The 22,411-nt window shown below is 39.7% G+C and overlaps 1 protein-coding gene across 1 annotated transcript; it reads right to left on the reverse strand.

Annotated features, from left to right (window-relative positions):
- Positions 1 to 2,514: 2,514 nt before the first annotated feature.
- Positions 2,515 to 22,372, reverse strand: LOC139730726 (E3 UFM1-protein ligase 1-like). Its single transcript, XM_071641595.1, has 21 exons — positions 22,293 to 22,372; positions 20,834 to 20,979; positions 20,091 to 20,119; positions 19,111 to 19,208; positions 18,236 to 18,350; positions 17,218 to 17,348; positions 16,567 to 16,625; positions 15,780 to 15,923; positions 14,509 to 14,684; positions 12,237 to 12,413; positions 11,359 to 11,472; position 11,248; positions 9,959 to 10,078; positions 8,595 to 8,718; positions 6,918 to 7,084; positions 6,211 to 6,338; positions 5,534 to 5,614; positions 4,822 to 4,913; positions 3,323 to 3,457; positions 2,715 to 2,848; positions 2,515 to 2,672 (listed from the first exon to the last, which is right to left on the reverse strand). The coding sequence occupies exons 1-21, from the start codon at positions 22,370 to 22,372 to the stop codon at positions 2,515 to 2,517; spliced, it is 2,409 nt and encodes an 802-aa protein (XP_071497696.1).
- Positions 22,373 to 22,411: the final 39 nt, after the last annotated feature.

Genomic DNA, 22,411 nt, shown 5'->3' on the forward strand with positions numbered 1-22,411 from the left:
ACGGAATGTTTGTCCTTATAAGGTTCTATCTTACCACAATACGACTATCTCACCTTGACGACGGCACTGCATGTATAAAGGCCAATATAACACCAGGAATAAACAGCATACTATCCTGCTACTTCTACAACAGAATGATTACAATCCCAACCTACCTGAGTTAAAGTATAAAAGAAAACAGTTACATGCCATTTCCAATGTTATGGGTTTTTTTTTCTTTAAAGTAAGGTCATCATGAAAGAGAGAAAATTAAATATCTTCAATTATGCTGTGCTTGCTGCATAACAAGAAATACTATTAAAGATGTCATTACCAAATATATTTTAATAATTTTATTTGTTTTTTTTGCAGATTTAATCTCAAATTTCCGAGAGAACATAAGAAGGATCTTCTTAATCTGCATGTAATGTCTGTTCACAAAAATGCCATGGTTAGTCTATCAAATTGCAAAGGACACATGCAGAAAGACAATGACAACTCGTAACAGCACAAAGATACATTTTTACTGGACAAACATGGCGATGGAGAGTTGGGTTCCTGTCATCACAATCCATCAATACAGTGGACTCCTGGTATAACTAAGTCCTTGGGACCGGCAGTTTTCTTTCGTTATACAGAAATTTCATAGTAACTGAACGAATAAACAGTAAAAAACAAAGAGCCGGACTAAATGCTGCGGCTTGAGTTTTTATTTCATTGTAACTGGAATTTCGTTATAACCGTATTTGTAATAATAGGAGTGCACTGTATCTTTTCCCTAAAATTTTACGAAGGATATCCTTTCGAAAAAGTTTACTCTTTCCCACAAGTAACATGTGCAGAGATCACACACACACACACACACACACACACACACACACACACACTTTACTCCCTCAACATAAATGTAGACTCCCAAGAACAAGTACATGTAGTATGCCCACGCGTAGACTCTCGGAGCCAGTGAAGGGTGAGACTGTGCAAGTGTATTCAATGAGAGGATTTTTTTTTTTATACCCAACTTCTTTATAAGGAGATTTCAGTGTAGCTTTTGTAAGGTACCAGAATAGTATGTCAAGTTTGACCAAATCTGTATACCGTAGATGTCGACCCTTGAGTGCTACATATTTTGTTCTTCTGATTCCACTTTCTATCACGTCTCATAAACTTGCATCAAAGCAGGAATGTCAAGCTGATGCATATTGTGTAAGTAAAATGTTTAACATTAGCATATCCTATCTCAAAATAGCAAATTTATGTATGTCTCAGTTGCAATATGACACATACAGTGTATTTTACATGTCCGCTGCTTCCATTTGGCTAATGAATAATATTGGTAAATACTGTATATAAACCTACGAAATTTCATTCATTACGACAGAGAATGCAAGATACTTAAAACATACAGTTTCCCATCCCAGTCTCTCACCCCCTCCTTTTTACTGGAGGTGAGTGCTACAATCTTTAACCCATGGAATCCTGGAGACTGTGTATTTACAGGATACAGTTGTGTTTCTGTGACAAGGTCAGGGTTAATATCACGGCCAACATGTGGAGGAGCTGTACATCTCCCATGTGGTTCACTTGTGGACTTCATTATCATTGACTCTGTCTGCAACACGAGCAACAGCATATCACAAAGATGCCAACGATTTTATTGTAACATAGCAATTCCAAGAGGACTAAGAACAATTCCTGACACAGCACTGGTGATATTTCAAATATTTTGCACTCACACTCCAACACATCACAATTGCTCTCACATCCAAATACTAGACATCAGTAAAGACAGAATCAATCTATGATGAGTTCAACTGTGGACATCCACCGAAGGTACACGTTTGTGTTCGTAGTGACCGAGTAGAATTGTGGTTAGCATACCAACATATCAAACTGAAAGATAGGCCTTCACTGTAAACAGATTTCATTCCCTTTGCACCAAACACAAAAATCACAACAAAAATGAGAAAAAAACACACATTCCAATTGAGACACTGATAGTGATTGTTTTCCTCCCAATCATAAAGCCCATTTCACTGAATAAGAAAAAAACAACAACCCAACAGTAGATGTTTCAATCGGCAAAATTCACGTACGATCAAAACACTCATAACAGAAACCTCTAAATAATATGGCAAGGTAATATCAATCAAACTAATACATTTTTGAAATTCCAGCAAATCAACCAACAATTTCATCAAAACAGAAGAAATGATTTGTGCATGATCGCTGCTCAGATCATATTAACAACTAAAGTGGTACTTAAAGCAACAAAAAAAAAGAAAAAAAAAGAAAAAAGGTGACAGTAAGAGATGTCACTTTTCTCTCTCGAAATTGCAAGAGTGGTTTTTGCCTTCAGTATTGCACGTCCAAGACTGCAGTTCTATAAATGCCCAGTTAATAGTCGTTTGTCAGAATGTGAAGAAATAGTTATCATCATTATTATTATTTCTTATTCAGGGGGCCTCCTGTAGAATCATGGAGGCTTGGCATATCCACTACAGCTAGGGTGACCAATGCCTGGGCTGGGCTAGTTTAGTCCTCACTAGCAGCCGCAGCTGCCGCAGACCCCTTCTTGACGAGGGCGATATCCTTGACCTTGTTTAGCAGCTCTTCCAGCTGTTTCTTCAAGGAGGCGACGTCGCCGTGGTCACCATCACTGGACGGGGCGTTGCTTTCCCCTTCTCCTTCCCCTTTGGCCCCTGCTTCCGCTCCGGCCCCGGTCCCGGCCCCACTGCTGCCTCTCTGCCGGTCCTGTTCCCGGCTGGCCGCCATGAGGTGCTGAACCAGCTCCTGGTACTGCACCAGGAGGGCATGCTGGTCTGGGCCGAGATGCTGCTCTAGATGGCTGATGAGCTGAGGCACACACCTGTGACATGAAGCAGTGATAATGAAATAACAATTGTGATTCCCAGGATTACATTTTACATCGAGTCACTAATACAATGGACTCCCGTTATAACAAAGTCCTCGGGACTGGCAGTTTTCTTTCATTATATCAAAATTTCGTTATAACCGAACAAATAAACGATAAAAAAACATAGAGCCGATAATTTTGCAACCTGGATCTTTATTTCGTTGTAACCAGAATTTCGTTATAACCGCGTTCGTTACAACGGGAGTGGACTGTACCAATAACAGCATCAACAAAGGAATTTATGTAACTGCTGTGATCAATGTATGTTAATACAATTAAGATTTGCTTTAGGAATAAGAAGGCATAATACAAAAAGTAATGAAATCAGATGTGGCACGGGTAACTGGAGGGGTGTGTGTGTGGGGGGGGGGGGAGGGGGCTTGAGGTTTGAGCTGGGGTATTGAGAGGGAAAGCCAGTTTTCTCACCTTCCTGGGGCGTGCAGCATACACTGGCTGCTGTTCTGGAAGGCGACGGTGACCGTGAGGTGGAGGGCCATGGCTGGGTCACTCTCGTTTCTCAGCTGCTCGCAGAGGGCCTGCCGGTGGTGGAACACGGCTTGCCTGAAATAGCAAGAATGAGGATGAATGGATATTGTGAATACAAGAGCACAATGAAAGGACATGAATTTCACTCTACTTTCTAATTCTCTTCTTGAAGCACTCTACGCATCTTAAAACTGATTGTATGGCCTGCTTGCACTATTCACCAAAGTGCTGAGTGGTGCAATTTGAAAAGCTGACTGCTCAATTTCAAACAAAAAAAGCACAATGAGTCATCTCTGTTTTGTCTCTGAGCGCATTTAAAAGTACTGATACACAGTACGTACAGATTAGCACTGCTGGCAAATTATGGCTGTTTTCATCAGAGCGATGCACCACGATATTCTCGTAGTGACAAACTGAATTGTCTGTACTTGTGTAGAAATGGTACAAATGCTAATGCCATTCAGTGCAAATAATAATAAATAGATATTAAATCTTTATAAAGTGATGATTAACAAGCAAGTGTACTCATTCACCATCACACCAATAATCTTAATCACTTACAATAGCTGTCTGGAATTACAACTTAAACTCCTGTAAAGACCATGTTATCACAAATATCTTCAAGTACCCTCACAAAGTAACCCACTTCAAATACTATGAAACCAATACACATAATACAATTCAACTTCGATGGATCTTTGGGCTAAATTTTCCTGGTCCATTTCTGTGCTACATTGAGAAATAAAGACAATCTACTGATTTGTTGTTTTGGCTGTGGTCCATGAAAGTAAATAATACTGTTGATGTGTCACAACTCTGTGGTGATGCGTATCAGGGCAATTACCTCTTGACTGAATACTAGGTAGTGATATGGTTAGAGTAAAAATTAGGGTTAGGGTTAGGGTAAGGGTTAGGAGTTTGGGTTCGGGTTATGATTAGTTTCAGGATTAGGATTAGGGTTGGGGTCGGGGAAGGGTCTGGGGTAATTGTCCTAGAACCTTGGTTATGATGATTTAAAACAAAATATGAGGAAAGTAGTGATATTTTGAGGAGTTGACCTTTAACCATTGACCCCCTGACCTTTGAACCATGACCCCCAACTTCCCTAGATAATCACTGCCCACTGGAACAAGCATATATACTAAGTTCCATGAAGATACCTTGAACCATTTGCGAAATATGGAGAAAAACATGAATTTTCAACCTTTTTTTTTTCACAAAATGACCTGTGACCATTGACCTTTGACCCTGTGACCCTAACATTCAAACAAAGTATTATCCCCCTAGGATATACCCTCATGCCAAGTTTGATGTAAAACCACCACACGGTTCTTGAGATATCGACAAAAACAAAACGGGACGGACGTACGTACGGACGGACGGACGACCCGAAAACATAATGCCTCCGGGCACTTCGTTGGCGGAGGCATAAAAATTACCTGTCTTTCTTCTTGTCTGCTTTCTTGAGCATGACGTCACAGATGGAAGGATCACAGCAGTGCTCCAGCTGCGTGGCAAATTCATCCAGATCCTAGGTGTGAAATAGATCGAGTGGATGCAAAGCTTAAACATGCACATCTTGTTATGTATGCCTCTCCTTTCCTTACACACAGAAATATCAGCCATTCAGGGACAACAAGGAAATCTTTCAGTCGTACATTAATCTCTAGTAAACTGCTGCTAGTCCTAATTTTTTTTTTTCTCAGTCCCTCTGCTCTTCCATCCTCTTCCTTCCCTCCTCCTCTTTTACATTTTTACCTTTTACCTTTTTTTCCCCCATCTTGTTCCTGTTCTAGTTGTTTTTCGTCCTCTCCTCTTCTTTAAACCACTTGAGGGCTTCATGCTCTTTCAAAAGTGAAAATTAAATGTACCTGAACGTCTACCATACCATATTTGCCATCGAGCATTCTAAAAGCCACTAACATAAGCCTGACTAATTACTGTTCAAACACTTCAGGAAAACATTGTACTAATGACAATATGTGACAAAATCTTGCAGCAATTATAAACTAACGTTTTCTGACAATTGTCATGATTCTACGAACACCTTCAATGCTAAATTGGGAGTTAGCATCCCATCTCTGAAAAGCAACTCTTTAAGTGTAGTCTACACATAGAAACTAATCTTGCTGTCGTCATCACTGGCCTCACCTTGCCAGAGAGGGAGCTGTTCAGTTTGGTCATGGCAGACTTGATCTTGTCAGGAAGTTTGCTGATGATACTGGCTCTCTCCTGTACAAGATATCCAACAAGAAATCGAGAATGTGATGTTTATGGGACATCTCATGGACTGCTAGCTTGATGCACATGGTAAACAGCACACTTTATACCTGCCCGTACTGGCATCGTAAATCGCATACAGAATTCTACAAGTTACAATGTTTCGTTCTCCTCCTACTATACAGACATTTTTAATCATCACACATACTTCATCCTCAAGTTTCAAAGCAAAGACTTACTTGCAACATTACTCACTACTCGGGTAATGAAAGCATTCCTTTATAGAATTAGTATGTATTGTCATTTTGTAGTCATTGTAGTTTCTAAAGGCTATCTTTAATTGATCCTATTGATTAGGAAATTTTTGTCATTGCACATTGGGTTGCATACAATATTACGGGTTTATGAGCACTGAATCTTATGAAGAGGTGTAGAACAGTTTGGATGGCAATGTTGATGTACGATAGGAGCAAGAACAGTCACTTCGCTGCCATTGATTAAAAACAAATAGCCACTGGGATGTGCACTGCTACTACTTAAAGGCTGCCATCTTTTCCTTCTAAGTAATTTCGCAATGTCCACGAGAAGGGCCTCTCATGTCTTCTAACCTCTGGGGTAAAGTTTGTGGTGTCGGCCCCCATGACTGGTTCCGCCACCGCAGTGCAGAGCAGGTTGGTGACATCGGAGCAGAGGGAGCGAAGCAGGTACCGTGACAACTGGCCCTCTAAATCCTCATCTTCAAGGAGACAGAGTCAGAGAGAAATACACATATTTCTGTAAAAGTGGAAGCTTTTGCATATTTCACATGACCAAAACTAGCACAAAAATGAAAGCATACAAATATCTTTGCATGTTATATGTAAATTTTTTTAATGTTTTGAATTTGCTGACTTAAAAACATGTGAAAATTACCCACAAGAATATTTCCACTTATACAGTAACACAGAGGATATGAGAATAGAGCAGATGAAGAAAACAGCTCTGTGAATGAATTATAGATTTTAAAAAAGTAGAAATAAATACTCTGTGAACTGAATAGTACACAAAAAGGCTCTATGAGTGGAAGTGTTAGCCAAAAAGACTTTTGAGAATGGAGCCTTGGTTAAGACCCACAAAAAAGGGCACAAAGAATTCAATAGTAAAGAAAATTGCTCTAAGAATCAAATGAAAGGGTTAACAACAAAGATCTGCAAAGTATCTCACAATTGAGTGCAAACAAACAACCTGCAGACAAAAGTTTTCAAAGTAAAAGGCAGTTTGAAAAAGACCTGGAAAATCGCAGTCATGTAGAAGTGTGTCACAACCTCTTTCTTACCATCAGAGCACTGCTTGACTCCCTTCATAAACTGCCGAATGTTACTCCATATCAAATTTATCTTCTCCTGCGTGTCGTCTCTGGTTTTTCTCCTGCTGGCCGCACTACCACCGGTCAGTGTCAGGAATGCTTCCTTTACCACATCCTGGTATGCGCGCGTCAGAGGTCTATGTGCCAGAAAACAAAACAAAACAAAGAAGGACATAACAAGTACTGCAAACAGAGAATACAACAGTCTGGAATTTGTTAAATTATCTCATTTTTCTTTTTAATTTAATTCAACTTGAGATGAATAGGAGAATCTGAAATGCAAATACTTTGCAGACGACATTTTGTTCAAAAGAATTTTTATGATAATTAGTGATGTATCTACAGTCAGCAAGATACTGAACACATAACATTCACCTTGCTTGAGAGAAAATTTCCTCTCTGCTTGGATGAGGATAATAAATGAGTACTATGTGACATTTACAAACACTCAAATGAGCAATCACTATTTTGTAGAGTTTTCATCAGTCAAGATTTCCATACACTATGTGAGCATTCTGTGGATACCTCTTGAGAAACCTATCACTCACCATCCTAAATTTAATCACAAATACACCACTTGAAAGACAGACATGTGGATATGTCAAGAGGTATTCATGCGTCAAGACCCTCTTGACACGCAGGGTAATCTCAATCTGCATGGGGTACATGCAAGACCATCTTTGTCTTGATCAATCAACCAGAAAAAAAAATAAATTAAGCCTCAGCGACATAGTCTGTCAAATTGCTGCAAACCGGTGGGAGTTTGGTCAAAAACTGGAACAGCCATTCTTTTAACCTGTCCAAATAGCCCAGAGGCTTCAAGTTTATGAGACATCTTACTTGTGTCCATTTGAATCTTGTCTCGTCGGCAGGGAAGAACGTGATACATCTGCATGTCTCTGTGATGTGCCTGACTATAATCTTCTAAAGCCTGCAGCAGGGCTGCCAACATTCCAAAGAGCAATTGGGAGATCCTTGCATGTTACATGCGTCCAAATGGGCAATAGGCAAAACTACTGGCACTCCCCAAATCAGGGATATCTTTAAATGTGACCCGCTATGACAAAAGGATCCTAAAGTCGCTGACGGACAAGCCAAGCATGGACCAGAAAAAAATTATATTTTCAGGCCTTCCCTTTGATCATTTAGCTTTGAAATTTCGGCAGATGATAGATGAAACATTAGACTACAAAAATATGTTCAAAACAGAAATCCGAACGTTTTGACAGATTTTGGTGATCTGACTTCAAACTCGATTTTCTCGGCTCACCCGTCAGCGACTTTAGGATCCTTTTGTTGTAGCGAGTCACAAATTGTTTTGTCACGACATTCAGAGATATTTGAGGTTTTTGGGAAGCCTCCCAGAGAATCAGGGAGACTTGGCAACTCTGCTGCAAGATAAAGAAACCTCCTATTCATTTTCGAGTACAGTGGACTCCTGCTATAACAAAGTCCTCGGGGCCGGCAATTTTCTTTCGTTATATCACAATGTCATTATAACCAAACAAATAAAGAATAAAAAAAACATACAGCGGATAATTCTGCAGCCTGAATTTTTACTTCGTTGTAACTGGAATTTCGTTATAACTGTGTTCATTATAATAGGAGAGGACTGTACACCATTTCCTTTGACATCCATGACAATACCTGAACAGTTCTTGGGCTAATTCTGCTTGTAGCTCTTCGGGGCAATCACCTAGTCTCTCACTAAGGACTTCCTCGATCTTCTCAATGGTCAGGAATGGGAACTCAGTCACTGATACTCTTGATCCTGAGAATAACAACGTCATAATATCACATGGTTAGAAGTAACTTACACTGTTTGCATGGGCTTAAATGTTTGCCTGACAAATAAAAATGAAATGCATGACTGACATTGAAGAGGCTATTCTGAAGCCCTCTTTTGGAATACCGGTTACAGATTTTCTATGTTCTTTTCATTACAATCAACTACATTCCTATAATTGTTTAATGGTATAGCATACTGTATATGCTATATACTTAGCGAGTCGAAATTTTCACAAATTGGGACTTCCCGACAACTCCGCGAGTGGTTAAATTTGCTATCGTGGAGTACTGCACTGAATGGAGAAATGTATAAGTGTGCATCACACTCATATCCGGATCAGAGTCATTATTTTCACGTGTCTGTAATTTCGCAAACAGTACCAGACTCGCAAAATTCACGAAAATAAAAACCTCACAAAATATTCGACGTATACAGTATACCTTTGATGTTCCACGTCATCAGGATACTTTGAATGTCCACTGCCTACACATACTTGAGTTTGTAATCATTTTCTGAGAAATAAAACATATCTCTGAAACTTGGAGATTTTCATGGCATGTGCTCATGCAGGATCAACCAAACAGTGCCAACACTGTCATTGTAAGTAATGATAATGATTACATTCAATTATCTCTACAGTTCAAATTTGAATATCTGATTCGCACACAGACATCTGCCAATCAAACTGATTAAGATTAAAGGGGCCTCTGATCAAGATGATCTTTTAAGGTTGGAGATAATCAGTTTGACTATAAGGCATGGGCAAGCTGATGAAAAAAATTACAGTTATCCGGCCACGTTGGGACCAGCAGGCATACAGATATTGAAGTGATTTGGCCCGATAAGAGGGATATGCTCAAATACGGCACTTTCTAGCATGACTGTTTTGCTGGGGTATAAATGTGTTATCATCAATTCACTAATTTTGCAGATCTCTAAAAGTTGTGTTTGATTTGAGGGAGATTTAGAACTGAAAAGGCATGAAAACATGACAAAACTTGTAAGCCAGCCCACTTGATACTTGATACTTGATGAGGTTAATCACTCTTGCAGCTCCGAGAAGCTATACTGGGTTAAACTACACATGTGTCATGGGGGTACTACGGTCTGGATAGTAGAGAGATCTGTAAAAGTGATGGCTGGATAACTGTGGTCGGACTGCAGAGCACAGTGGATAATTCATTGCCGAGGTTGATGAGGATGGGGACCAGGAAATCCTCACCTCTTGAGGTATCATCTTCCTCCTCGTCCTCTGCCTCCTTCCCACGGTTCTTCTTCACCTTCTTCGTCTTGATCTCGCGTGCCTGTCCTCCACCGCCTCCCCTGGCACTACCACTACCTCCTGGATGGTGACAGTGATGAAGGCAGTGATGGTGGGGACTATATTACTACTACATCTGTCCTGAATTTTATCACATTTTGTATTCATGTTTGTTTCAACCCAATTACAAATGATTATAAATGATTACACATATTTACATCATGATATCTGTTTAGGGATCATTTTCAATAAGCCTACTTTGTGCTTCTCATGATTCCGCCACTGTCATATTTGTTACCATGCATTCTTGTTTGTTTGTTTGTTTTTATGCAAATTTTGTAAACCAATTATGAAAGTGGAAATAAATGAAATAAAACGAAATAACATCTACATTTGTACCATTACTATTACACTGCTACTAATAACAGTATCAATTATCACAATGAAAATAGCAATAATAACATCAATCAGCAAATATAGTGATAATAATCATAGTAGTAGTAGAAGCATTAATAATTATTATTACAGCTCTTCCAATTACAAAAACAATAATAATAAAACAATGATTTCTGCATCTATTCTTCTGAAATTGTAAAATTCCCCCAAGGCAGTAATACTCATTCCATCAGCATGGGATATCTGTCTGCTTTAGTGAGGGTTTCCACTATAAAGGAGGTTAAATTTTGAGAGCATTTGTTTGTCTTTGACTGTAAGCAATTTTATGCAAACTATTAGGCATGGATTTTGATGAAATTTTCAGGAAAAGTTCATTGTGGACAAAACAAGTGATGAGTATTGGTGGCAATTCAGATCACAATGCAGGTGGAGAATTATTCAAAGCATCATCAACCATTGCAAAATAACTTTACTGTATTTTCAGGGTTTTGCCTGCACAGTTCCATGGTGTTAGTGACCCTATGGCCTTACAGGAAATTTGTGCTCTCCCAGGTAGTTCTAGTTTAATTTTTGTTGTAAATGATGATGTGTTGTTGTTTTTTTTGTGTGTATGTGCTTGTTCTACTTTGTCTGGCTAGTAACCAACCTAAGTAATTTACAGGCAAGTAACAAGCCAGAAGATATGGGAGGGAATGAGATGACTTGATCTGAAAACTAAACAGACAGGTTAACATATACAGTTTGCATCAATCCCTCCACTTGTACACATAACCTTCTACTCTAGGAATGCCCAGTATTGAATGCCGGCGCGCCATGCCACACAGGGACACCCCGACTAGTTGACTTGGTTTAACCCTCCGCATTGAGGGCTGATTGACACAGAAAACCCCATAGCTTTGTACACACTGTAAAAAGTCCCTGGCACAGAAAAGGTTAACAGCTGAAAAAGTGGTAGGTAGTTCGACTGTACCTGCGGCCTTCTTCCTCCTCTCCTCTTTGCGATCTTTCTTGGCGTCCGATCCCGAAGATAACGCCTTCCTGTCGGCAGCGAGTAACATCTCTGGGGCCCTTTTAGCATCCTGAAAGCAGGTGAGACAAGAGAAGGTGTGAAATAATGTCAATTTTCAGAACCAAAACAGCACTGTCTCCATAGACCAATTAAAGGGCTCCCAAATTCTACAGACTAATTTGGGGATTTTTTAAAAAAGACATTGTGATGCAGAGTTGAATAAAAAAATCATATTCTGAACTCAAAACACAACAAAAGCAAATATTGCTTCAAATACGGGGGAAAGTCTGATTCAGTTTAAGAAAAACAGACATGCTTCATCTCAAAGCAATCCTTTTAAACAAAAATAAACTAAATAGCACCTCTTCTCTGACATATACATCAACAGCCTCATTCGGAATTTCAATGATGGTAAAATTTACCATCCATACACCAGTAAATTCAGAGCACACTGATTGATACAGCTCACTTTCTCTCTCAAACAAGCACTAAAAGTTTAAAAGTTTCTCAATGCAAAAACTACCATTGACACCAAATAGTCATGTGAGCAACAAGTGTGAACTCTGTACTTAATTCATCACTTGCAATGATAGTTCCTTATATTCGAATATCATTTTAGGGAGCACATCCGCACATCCACACATTTTCATGATCTTTGTCAATACTGGGAAGCTCTTCCTGGGACTTAGTTTGACAGCTTTGTTATGGAGCATCATAACATGGAACCATGCAAATAAATTTGTGTCTCCAAACTTTCACTATACCACTCTTTCTCCCCAGTTTGTATTCTTTCTGCCCCCCCCCCCCACCTTTTTCCCAAACAACCTATCTCACTTCCTGTGCCTTGTCCCTCATCATGGGGTCAAACATGGCCCGGCAGTCGGCCAGGAACTGCTGGCTGCAGACAATGGTGTCACAGAAGACCTTCCCCTCCAGCTGACTGCTCCCTTTAAGGCACTGGTGCAGGATCTGACCGCTGTCCGACGATGAGAAGGAAGTCGGGAGGAGAGGCTGGTATGGAAGAGGGTAGAATATAAACATTACAGTATAGTCTCCACATAATCGGGTGATGTGGTGCAGAGCATTTTTTACCCCGATTTAGTGGTGTTCAACATTAAAGGGGCATTCCAGATGATTTTCATAATTTCACATCATGTAATACATAACTCGACAGTCAGCTCCATGCATAGATTTGTGGAATTTATTGTGGTCTTTGAGCAGAGAAATCAATAATCTGAAAATCTTAAACAAATTACATTGAACAGCGTTGATGACATAGGAGCCTCACGTATTTCAGAAATGTAGCAGTGCGATTCCATTACAATATCGCTTGATTGACAAGTTCACTTGTGTAGAATCTATGCATACCTTCTTCTTTTGTTCTGCTTCCTTGAGCCCCAACTCATGCATTCTTACAGTGAGGCTGTCATGTCATCATCACCCTTGTTCATTGCGAATTGTTATGAATTTTCAATACACTGTTATTCCTCATCCCAATCACTATAAATTCTGAAACTCTGTACTCAAATGTAAAAATCTGAAAATCATCCGGAGGTCACCTTTAACCTGAGAGCACGACTATGTCATCACATCACAGATACCACACACTAATCACGCACCTGTCTGTAGCACACACACAACATGATACGTCACTATACGTAGTCACAGCTCGTCTCTCTATCGGATTAATGACACCCGACAACCTTTATAGAAACCCTAATTTCCCATATGCAAGAGTTCAATAGTGTCTGCAGGGTAATGCTGTAAACATTATGCATGTAGCCCCATCATCACGTAAGCCAACCCCTCATCAGGCCTAATGCCCAATACCTAACATGTTCATATAGACTCCTATGCTTGGTAAGCAACCACAAAACCTTGTATTTTATGGTTCACGCAAACTAGTACTCTACAACATGGAATGAAATGGAAACAAAACTAACTAGAAATGTCGCTACAGCGACTGGTTATACCCCCGCCAAACAACATTTCATAAGCTTTGGTCAAAAAACTGAGGAAGTAGTTAAATCCGCAAGATCTTTCCTTGATCTTCTGCCATTAATATGCCGTTACCATGGCAACGTACTTACGGGTACTGTCGAAAAATGCGTCTTGCACATGTACAACCAAAGGCACACATCTGTACCAAGTTTCATGGAAATTGGGCAAAAACTGAGGAAGTAGTTTGCAACACAAAATTTTCCATCATTTTGGCTCATAATATGTGAGCTGTTACCATGGCAACATACTTTTTGTCACTGTCAAGAAATGTGTCATGCTGACCTATATCCTAAGACAAACATTCAATATGAATTCCATGAGAATTGGAAGAACACTGATGAAGCAGTTTTGCCATGAAGCATTTTGCCCTATATTTTACCAATAACATGCCGTTACCATGGCAACGCACTTTTTGCCACTGCGGAAATATGTGTCTTGCACATTAACATATTCAGATGAACATCTGTACCTAATTTCATAAAAATTGATCAAAAACTGTGGGAGGAGTTCGCGACGCAAGATTTGTACCCATTTTTGCCAATAATATGCCGTTACCATGGCAATGTACTTTGGGGTACTGTCAAAAAATACGTCTTGCACATCTACAACCCAAGGCACACATCTGTGCCAAGTTTTATGGGAATCGGTTGAAAACTGAGGGAGTAGTTCGCGACGCAAGATTTGCAACGGACCGACCGCCCGACCGACCGCCCGACCGACCGCCCGACCGACCGCCCGACCGACCGTCCGCTGATTCCTATATACCCCCTTCAAACTTCGTTTGGCGGGGGTATAACAAAACACAAAATGACAACTGTAAGTACACAACAGCCATAACACCCAACACTGTTAACCCATGGAGGACGAGCTGATTTTGCTAAAACATGTATTGCCCATTGACATCTGCCCGAGTGTACTTGGGAACAGTCCTCAACAAGTTAAACAGCAAAATGTAACATAACAAGAACAAAGCAACTGTTAAAAACAAATCCAAACATACAAAAAACAGTAGTAAACATTATAATAACAGATGCAAAAATATAACAACCAAAAAAAAAAAAGAAAAAGAGAAAACGAAACAAAATAGAGAGAGCACGTTGCTCACCAAGACATCAATCCATGTTCCCGTTGACAAGGCTTCTTCCACACTCGCCTCCACTCGGTCCCGGAGCACCTTCCCAACACAGCAGGACTGGAGGAAGAGGAGGTTCTCCGACTTGAAGCGCCGCTTGGCGTAGGATTTGGGATCCGCGATGCCCAGCCGCGACAGGGTGTCGTATTCTGTGTGTTGGGATGTGTAATACACAGTGGTGTATTAAGGCCATTGATGCCAGAGGCATTTCCACAGAGTACAGAAGTGTAATGATGTCATGACCATTAATTGCCATGTAAACTGGTTCTACACAACCTCACATGGCCCAGTTACCCGTGAACACAATGGCTGCTGATAATGCTCATACCTGGTTCCAACCCACTGCTTGAAGCCTTGTACAAGGATATCTTGTTTGGAACCAGCTCTAAGCTATGACAGAAGACTATGACGTAATCACTGTGGTATTCCATAGCTTTCCACAACTTGGTTTTGGTCTGTCCCTTCACTGGTTACTGTATCCGCCATATATTTAGCGAGTCTAATTTTTTGCGAATCGGGACTCCCCGACAATTTCGGGAATGTTTAAATTTGCGATTGTGGAGTACTGTACTGAACAGAGAAATGTATGTGTGCACGCCACGTTCAGGTCTGGATTAGAGTTGATATTTTCACATGCTTTTACTTGCGAAATTTGCGAAAATAAAAACCTCACGAATATTCGGCATATACAGTACCTATCACTGCATCCTTCTTCTATATAATGCAAAATTGAAATTGGCTATACACTCATATCATGGTCTTCACAAGTGGGATACAAGAAAAAAATACTGTGAGATGAGGTGAGCTTTGATATTATATGTGATGATGCCAGACAAGATGATGCAGCTATTTATATTTTTAATTTTACGCAATGATTCCACTATAGGAACTGCCTGTATTGATTCCATTGTCTGAACATGCTACCTGGACAACGGAATAACAAAACATTTGCTCCTGCGACGATTGCTCCAGCCATATTTTCTCCAAAAACTTAGTGTTAGGGTTTGGGTTAGGGTTGTGATAGGGTTTTAGGTTTAGTTTGATGTGAAAATTGATAAGGGTTAGGGCTATGCTTGTGGGTAGAAATTGTGTTTGGCTTGGTGTGCGGATATTACACGGGAGCAATATTGTCACAAGAGCAATTGCCATGGAACTGGTCAAGGGTGAAACCACCTTGTTTCTAGCACAATGGACACAAACTCACTCGCTGCTTAAAACCCACCCACATAAATCACTCTGCTTACCCAGGTAGCCGTTCTGTCTGTAGAACGAATCCACCCACTCATTCTGCGTGCGGGAGAATATGTCCGGGATGTACAGCGCCTTGTCCTGTCGGCCCGAGAGGGAGCCCTTCAGACGATTCTCCTTCTGCAAGTCATCCACGATGGCTGTGGGGGGAAAAAGGTTATAATTCACAGTTCACACTGGCATTTTATACTGACACAAATTTCACCCTTGAATTTCACATTGAAATCCCACATCCAAATTTCAGGTTGATTTGTGACTTGAATACAATATGTACAAATTTGACTTGGAACTTCTCCCCACAAGTTTACCAACTTACCCCACACACGATGAAAACAGCAAGATGAACAACACAATAATCAGCTCTAATGGATCAAAGCAAGACCCCTGATGAAGGTCTACATTTGATATCATAGTCCCTCCTGTAAATCAATTTTACTTGCAAAGAAATTAGACATGAGAATCATAATTTCCTATATGCAGGGCTTCAAAAGTATTCATGCCAGCAATATGGAAGAGCTAAAAATAGACACTAGCTAAATTTCCCGAATGGACTCAGCATAGATCTCCTAATGTTTAAAACATACTGTTACCTTAAAAGATTGGTACTGGGCAGGAATGTGTTAGAAGAAGTCATATTCATCAAAGAATCATGCTATTTACTGTGTCTTGGTAATCTTTCGCAACATTCTATTCCTTAGACTCCCAGAGAGACATTGAAAGTGTGATAGTGCATAGATACAATGTACTGCATGTTTTTTACTGACTGTGAGATAAGGTACTTACTGTGAAAAAGCTTGTCTGGAATGTGGTATTGATTCAGTATGTTGGAGATTGAAGTGGGTCTGTGCATCACAAGGAAAAACAAATCAGTAGACACAAAAGTAGTCAACATAAGGTTTATAAACGCAGCTCAGAAACAGGCAGAGTCCCCCTGCATATTGCTTTTCTTAACCTGTTCTGTAAGGGAACCCTAATGGCCTGCATATTAAATCTATGGGCATTTCAGAATTCAGTATAGAACAGGTTAACATCCACCACCCCTGACATGGTCTTTGTTATAAAACCACATAAAATCGCCACTTTAATGGTTGTCACGACATCAATCAAGCTTTTGATACTGTCATACCATGTTAAGGCGACGAAGTGATATTTTATGATTATATGTTGAATGCAATTTTTGTACTTCAATGGCAATATTGTATATGGTATATGGTTTTTAATATGACATTTCTGAAAATATGTGACAAGTCTTAAGTAAACATTAAATGCTTTGAAATCCAAGACTTCCTCATAATTCAACTCCAGACAATTTTGAGAAGCATAAGATTTGGACAAGGGTGTGGCGTCTGGACTGTGGACACATCTCACGTAACCTGAGCGGTATTTACTTTGTGATGGTAGACACATCTCCAGTACCCTATAAGTGGTACTCACTTTGTGATGGCACTGAGGGCGCCCCGTATCCTGGACCTGTGCCGGTCCACAAAGGCCTGAGTGAAGATGACGCCGCGGTCCATTGGGTCCATCTGACCCTCAATGATAGTACCCAGTCTCTGTTCAACGGCCTGAGTGGCAAGGAATAGAAACATCATCAAGTGGTCAACTTGCTATCTTTTGAAACTTCACGGTGAACCATCAGCAGACAGGTGACATTTTAGCCCATAGTGATGGATGCTAGATGTGGTACTTATCAGTTCTAAAAATGAATTTTGTCTTCAAATATACTCTAAACAATCATTTATATAATTATGCTGTGACAGCGTACTGATATCATACAGTCATAATCTCATCAATGCTCGTCTGACTTCATTCAAATTTTCACTGAATCAGAACCTCTCAACCTCCCTGTGCCATCAGAACATAAATTTCTCTAAAATCCCCTGAGACAAAGTCTCTTCCAGGGATCCAAAGGGTCACTTAAATGAGACTGCACGCTGGTGACCTTTCATCTATCAATATGTAACAGGTCAAGATGACAAAACTTTTAGTGGACTGTGGGAATTCTAGTATAGCCTAAGAGAAGCACTTTGATGCAATCACAGATTTATTAATGGTCCTCAAATGCCTTATGTCTTACTTGAGTTTTTTTATCACCCTGACCATACAAGTTGCTATCAATGAACACAACCAAAAAGAATGCAACTCTGCAACATGCACAAGTTTTAACACAAATAAAGAATGCAAGATGTAAAGCAAAGAGTAGCCCAGACTTTCATCCATCGTATGATGTGAGGATTTTTCCAATATCTCAAAGAACAAACAGCCAAAGTCTAAAACTCCTTATATACTGAGTGCGTAAAGGTCTCAGATACTATTTGATCGACAATTACTGCAAAAGCTTGTCAGTGCAGTAAAAATCAGAACCAATCCACCTTTGTGCCTGAAAAATGAATACAGAAAGAACACAAAGGCAGCCAAATCATTCTGTGACATCTGTTCAACCATTGCTTACCTCTGTGAGAAATTCAGCCGGGACATCATTAGCCTTGGTCAGGTCAGCAATGGTCAGCTGACCAGTATCCTGGAGTTGGTCATTGATCTCCTCGGCCAAGTGGTCAAGGTAATCACTAAACGTTAAACAAACATCAGCAAGCAATGGATGAATAAAGAGAGACAATAATATGGATTCATCTCTATGTTTTGCTTCAAGAAGTGCTGAATGGTAGATGGCACATGCTTATTAACCGCATGACAGAATCAAAATAACTTAATGGCACGTTTAAATCGAAATTAAATGTTAAAGGCAACGTGAAGACATTCACATCTTCTGCTGATCACAATGAATGACAAGGCTTTTTTTTAGTCAAGCAGGCTAACATGATTTCATCCTCTCTGCACCTGGGACTTTGGAGAGTGTGCACGATGCTACAGGGTTTTCTGTACCAATCAGCCATCAAAGCGTACAAAGGGTTAAACATCCAGTCCTGTATGAATTCATAACAGATTTGGTCACCTTGTGACATTGTTTTGACCTCCTGGGGGGGCATTTCATGCAGCATTTTGTCCGACAAAGTTGTTGGACAAATTTGCTCTCAGCCAATCAGATGCAAGGATTTCAGCAGCTTGTAACACTTTGTCAGAAAAATATCTGACAAAACTGCTTCATGAAATGCCTGCCAGATGCAAGGATTTTAGTAGCTTGTAACAGTTTGTCAGAAAAATATCTGACCAAAACACTTCATGAAATGCTCCCCTGATAAAGAGTGCAGCTCTTACAAGAACAAAAGTGACTTTGATACACCATCCGGACACAGTATTGGTGGTTTCTTTGAAGAACGTGACTATCGGAACATCAAACTTGAGCTACATGTATGTACTGCTACTTACTTGTCGATGAGTTGGCCGAGAACAAGGAAGACATTGCGGTCGTGCTTCACCACTTCATTAGCTTTGGCCTCGATGAAAGTAAAGTCGATGTTAAGAATCTGCGATTTGAAATATAAAAGCAGATTATGAATTGCTCTATTCTACATCATATCTCATTGCTCCAAAATTGTATTAGAATGCACCGATACAGTTCTAATTTCCATCTAATTTTTTTTTTTTTTCTTATTCATTCACATCATGAAGATTCACAGTCTCACTAATAATTTACTTTCTTGATTAGTCACAGCTCTGAGATGAATGGGACTGGGCAGTAAACCCTTACCTTGACTCCCCAAAGAGAGCTAAAAGGAACAGAGTTCACATCTTTCAACTTTAATATTCGGATGATATATTATCTGGCTTTCCTTTCCTATGTTTCCTCTTCACAAAACTGCACAATGAAAAATTCTGTTATGGTTCCCACTTTACCTTTCCCTAGGGTTTTCTTCAAGGTATGGTTCTTGTAAACAGAAATAGCAGACATGTTTGAAGAAAGGTGAGGTGTAAAAACTGTGTCCTAAAAAGAATAAATAAATAGATAAATAAATAAATAAATAAATGGGTAGCTGGAGAAATCCCTTGGCCCCAGCAAGGTTTCTCTACTCATGAGAGATAAAATCTCAAAAGAGTTAACCTCACCCTCCACTGGGACAAAAAGCAGTGAATTAGGCATGACTCCACAGAAAGGGAAATACATAGCCTGGATACTCAGCTAGTGTTATGCAATATGAACTACTGGCCAAAGGTACTTTGATCCTCTCAGTGACAACACTAATACTGATATAATGAAATAGTTGTGGACATTGCCAATCAGGCAGCATTTACATGAAAAAAAAATGAAGAGATAATACACTTGGGAATTACTGTGTGCTCCCCCAGCCAGCATGCAACAGCTGAACCAAACTGTACTGCCATCTACATTTTTCATTCAGTATTCTTACCTGCTGGAGGTCAACCAAGTTGATTCTGCCTATGAAACAAAAGAACAAACACACGACAGAACATAGTGATACCACTTATTGGCAGCATCCAAGTTGCATCACAAAAACCATCCTGAACTTAATTTTGGGTGCTTGCATTAATTCATGATATTTTTTTAATTCTGATTACAGCACCTACTCCATTCACACTCTCAAGTACATGTGGTTAGAGTTTCTCACTCTTGAATTGTCCTTTATTGGTTTGAACTAATTTACAAAACATCCTTCATGTTTATAGGTTGTATAAATTTTATATACCTTAACATACATATACATTAACATGAGACTATTTAAAATCAGTAAATATCTTTTTTTTAAATTTTGCCATTGAACTTTACCTATAAAAACCATTAAAGAAATTATTTTTGATTAATAGCAACTAGTACAAAATATCACGTAATTTTCATTCTTGACATCATCTGCAATAAAACATTCATAATCCATTTATTCATTACATCACATTTCATTATTTTGAAAAGTGAAAGAAATGATGAAAAAATCTTTACATCTGACCTCATGCTGGCTTTTGCCTAAAGGCTGCATGTTGCAATTGCAAGGAGTACTTTGTATAACATGCAAATGTGTTGGTGCAGGTGTTTTACTGGGAAAATATGTAAGAGGTATTAAAGACTATAAGATGCTGCACATGTATCATGTGTACATTTATAAAGAATCTAGTCTCAAAGGATCTGCATGCCCCTCACCTCCATGAATGATGAGTTCATCCCGAATCTCCTTGGTAACCTGCGCTGGGGTCAAATACTCCTTGCCATCGAGGGTGTAGATGACCTCGATGCTCTTTGCCTCAATCAATTTATTGACGATTTCAATGCAATTTCTCTCAGACAGCCTGCAGTCACACGAAGACAGAGCAAAGTTAGAATGTGCAGATAAGCTATAGTTCTTATCTCTGATAAACGAGTAAATTATCGAAGTCATTTTAGCTCTACAAGATATCACACGACCTCATTGCAATCAATTAAGACTACTATCTCCCTCCAATGTCTGACACAAGATTGAGAAGATATCATCCAGCTAGATTTCAGCCTCTAACAACATACTCCACCAAAGATGTGTTTAAATACTCTTTCACGCCAACAGCTGTGAGGCTGGGGAATGATTTGTCAGTAGACGTCATCACAGCTCCATCCGTGGACGTCTTTATCAGCTGATATCAGGGCACACATCTCATACTCATCCAACTAGCTCCAAGGGATGGTTTTTACTTGCACTTGTATATATTATGCACCATCAGCTTTACATGCACTCAAGTTACACCTCGGCGTAATATATCCAGTTTTGGACGTTGCTGAGTATCCACGTAGAAGTAATTTTACGAGAAGGTAAACTAGTACCAGTACCAGTGTCAACCTTGTAAATTTTCAAAGAATTGAATGAATGGTTGAATATGCATGCAAAATTTTAATTAAAAGAACTGAAGTGAAATGGTTATTATCCTACTCTTAATAGTAGATCTTGTAATTTGATCACCAAATCTATTATCTATGAAACTTGGGCAAAAGTTCCTTTTGAGACAGCCACCCAAAAGTGAATGCCTGCATCCGTGCGTATCGCAAGCAAGGTTAGGCTGGGTAGAGTTGTATAGATCTGCACTGATTTAGTTCTAGTGTGATTGGGGTGGCTGTCTCAAAAGGAAGTCTTTCCGAAACTTCTAGTTCTCGGGTTATGATTAGGGTATAAAAAAATGATTAGACAAAAAAAAAGTTGTCTTGCTCCGGAGGAATTTTTGAAATAATTTGTTGACATTACCAGCTCTTTTTCAGTAGCCGTTTCCAAAAGGAATACTTTCTCTTGCTTGCCTGGAAGTAAACACTGGTACGGGGAAATAAACTCAGTTTATAGAGTCAAGAGAAGTCAAGTCTACCTTGGTATGGACTAGATCTAGGTCTATTCAGAACGCACGCACAGTCATGACATGCCACCACACCACTCAACTCAAGAAGAACATAGATTTCATACACATAAATGAGCATGTGGGACTGAACAAAAATGGTTCTCTAACTTGTTCGACACAACATATGGACGCAATACAACGTCCATGTATTGTAATAATTGCATTCTACAGGAAAAACTACTCATGTTTACAATTAGTTCTTCCATTTAGCATAGCAACAAGCCTCTAGGCTTTGCTGCAAAACTCACTTTTGAGATGCGCTCGATAGCTGTGCGCGCTGAAAATCCTTCGCCAACCTTCGGACTTCCTCCCACTCTGCACTCGCCATGTTCGCGATGAAAATGTGGCACACTGTGTGACTGTATGG

The sequence above is a fragment of the Diadema antillarum genome, unplaced genomic scaffold, assembly GCF_040938485.1.
Source record: "Diadema antillarum isolate AM-2024a unplaced genomic scaffold, OU_Dant_1.0 scf00000022, whole genome shotgun sequence".
In the NCBI taxonomy this organism is placed as follows: domain Eukaryota; kingdom Metazoa; phylum Echinodermata; class Echinoidea; order Diadematoida; family Diadematidae; genus Diadema; species Diadema antillarum.

What these genes read in the sequence shown, in the direction of transcription:
- LOC139730726 (XM_071641595.1), bottom strand. Translation starts at nt 22,372, where the DNA reads ATGGCGAGTGCAGAGTGGGAGGAAGTCCGAAGGTTGGCGAAGGATTTT. An exon ending in GCAGACAAGAAGAAAGACAG is followed by an intron (nt 3,458 to 4,821) that starts GTAATTTTTATG and finishes TTGCTATTTCAG; the next exon opens with GCAAGCCGTGTTCCACCACC. An exon ending in ATGCTGCACGCCCCAGGAAG is followed by an intron (nt 2,849 to 3,322) that starts GTGAGAAAACTG and finishes TTCATGTCACAG; the next exon opens with GTGTGTGCCTCAGCTCATCA.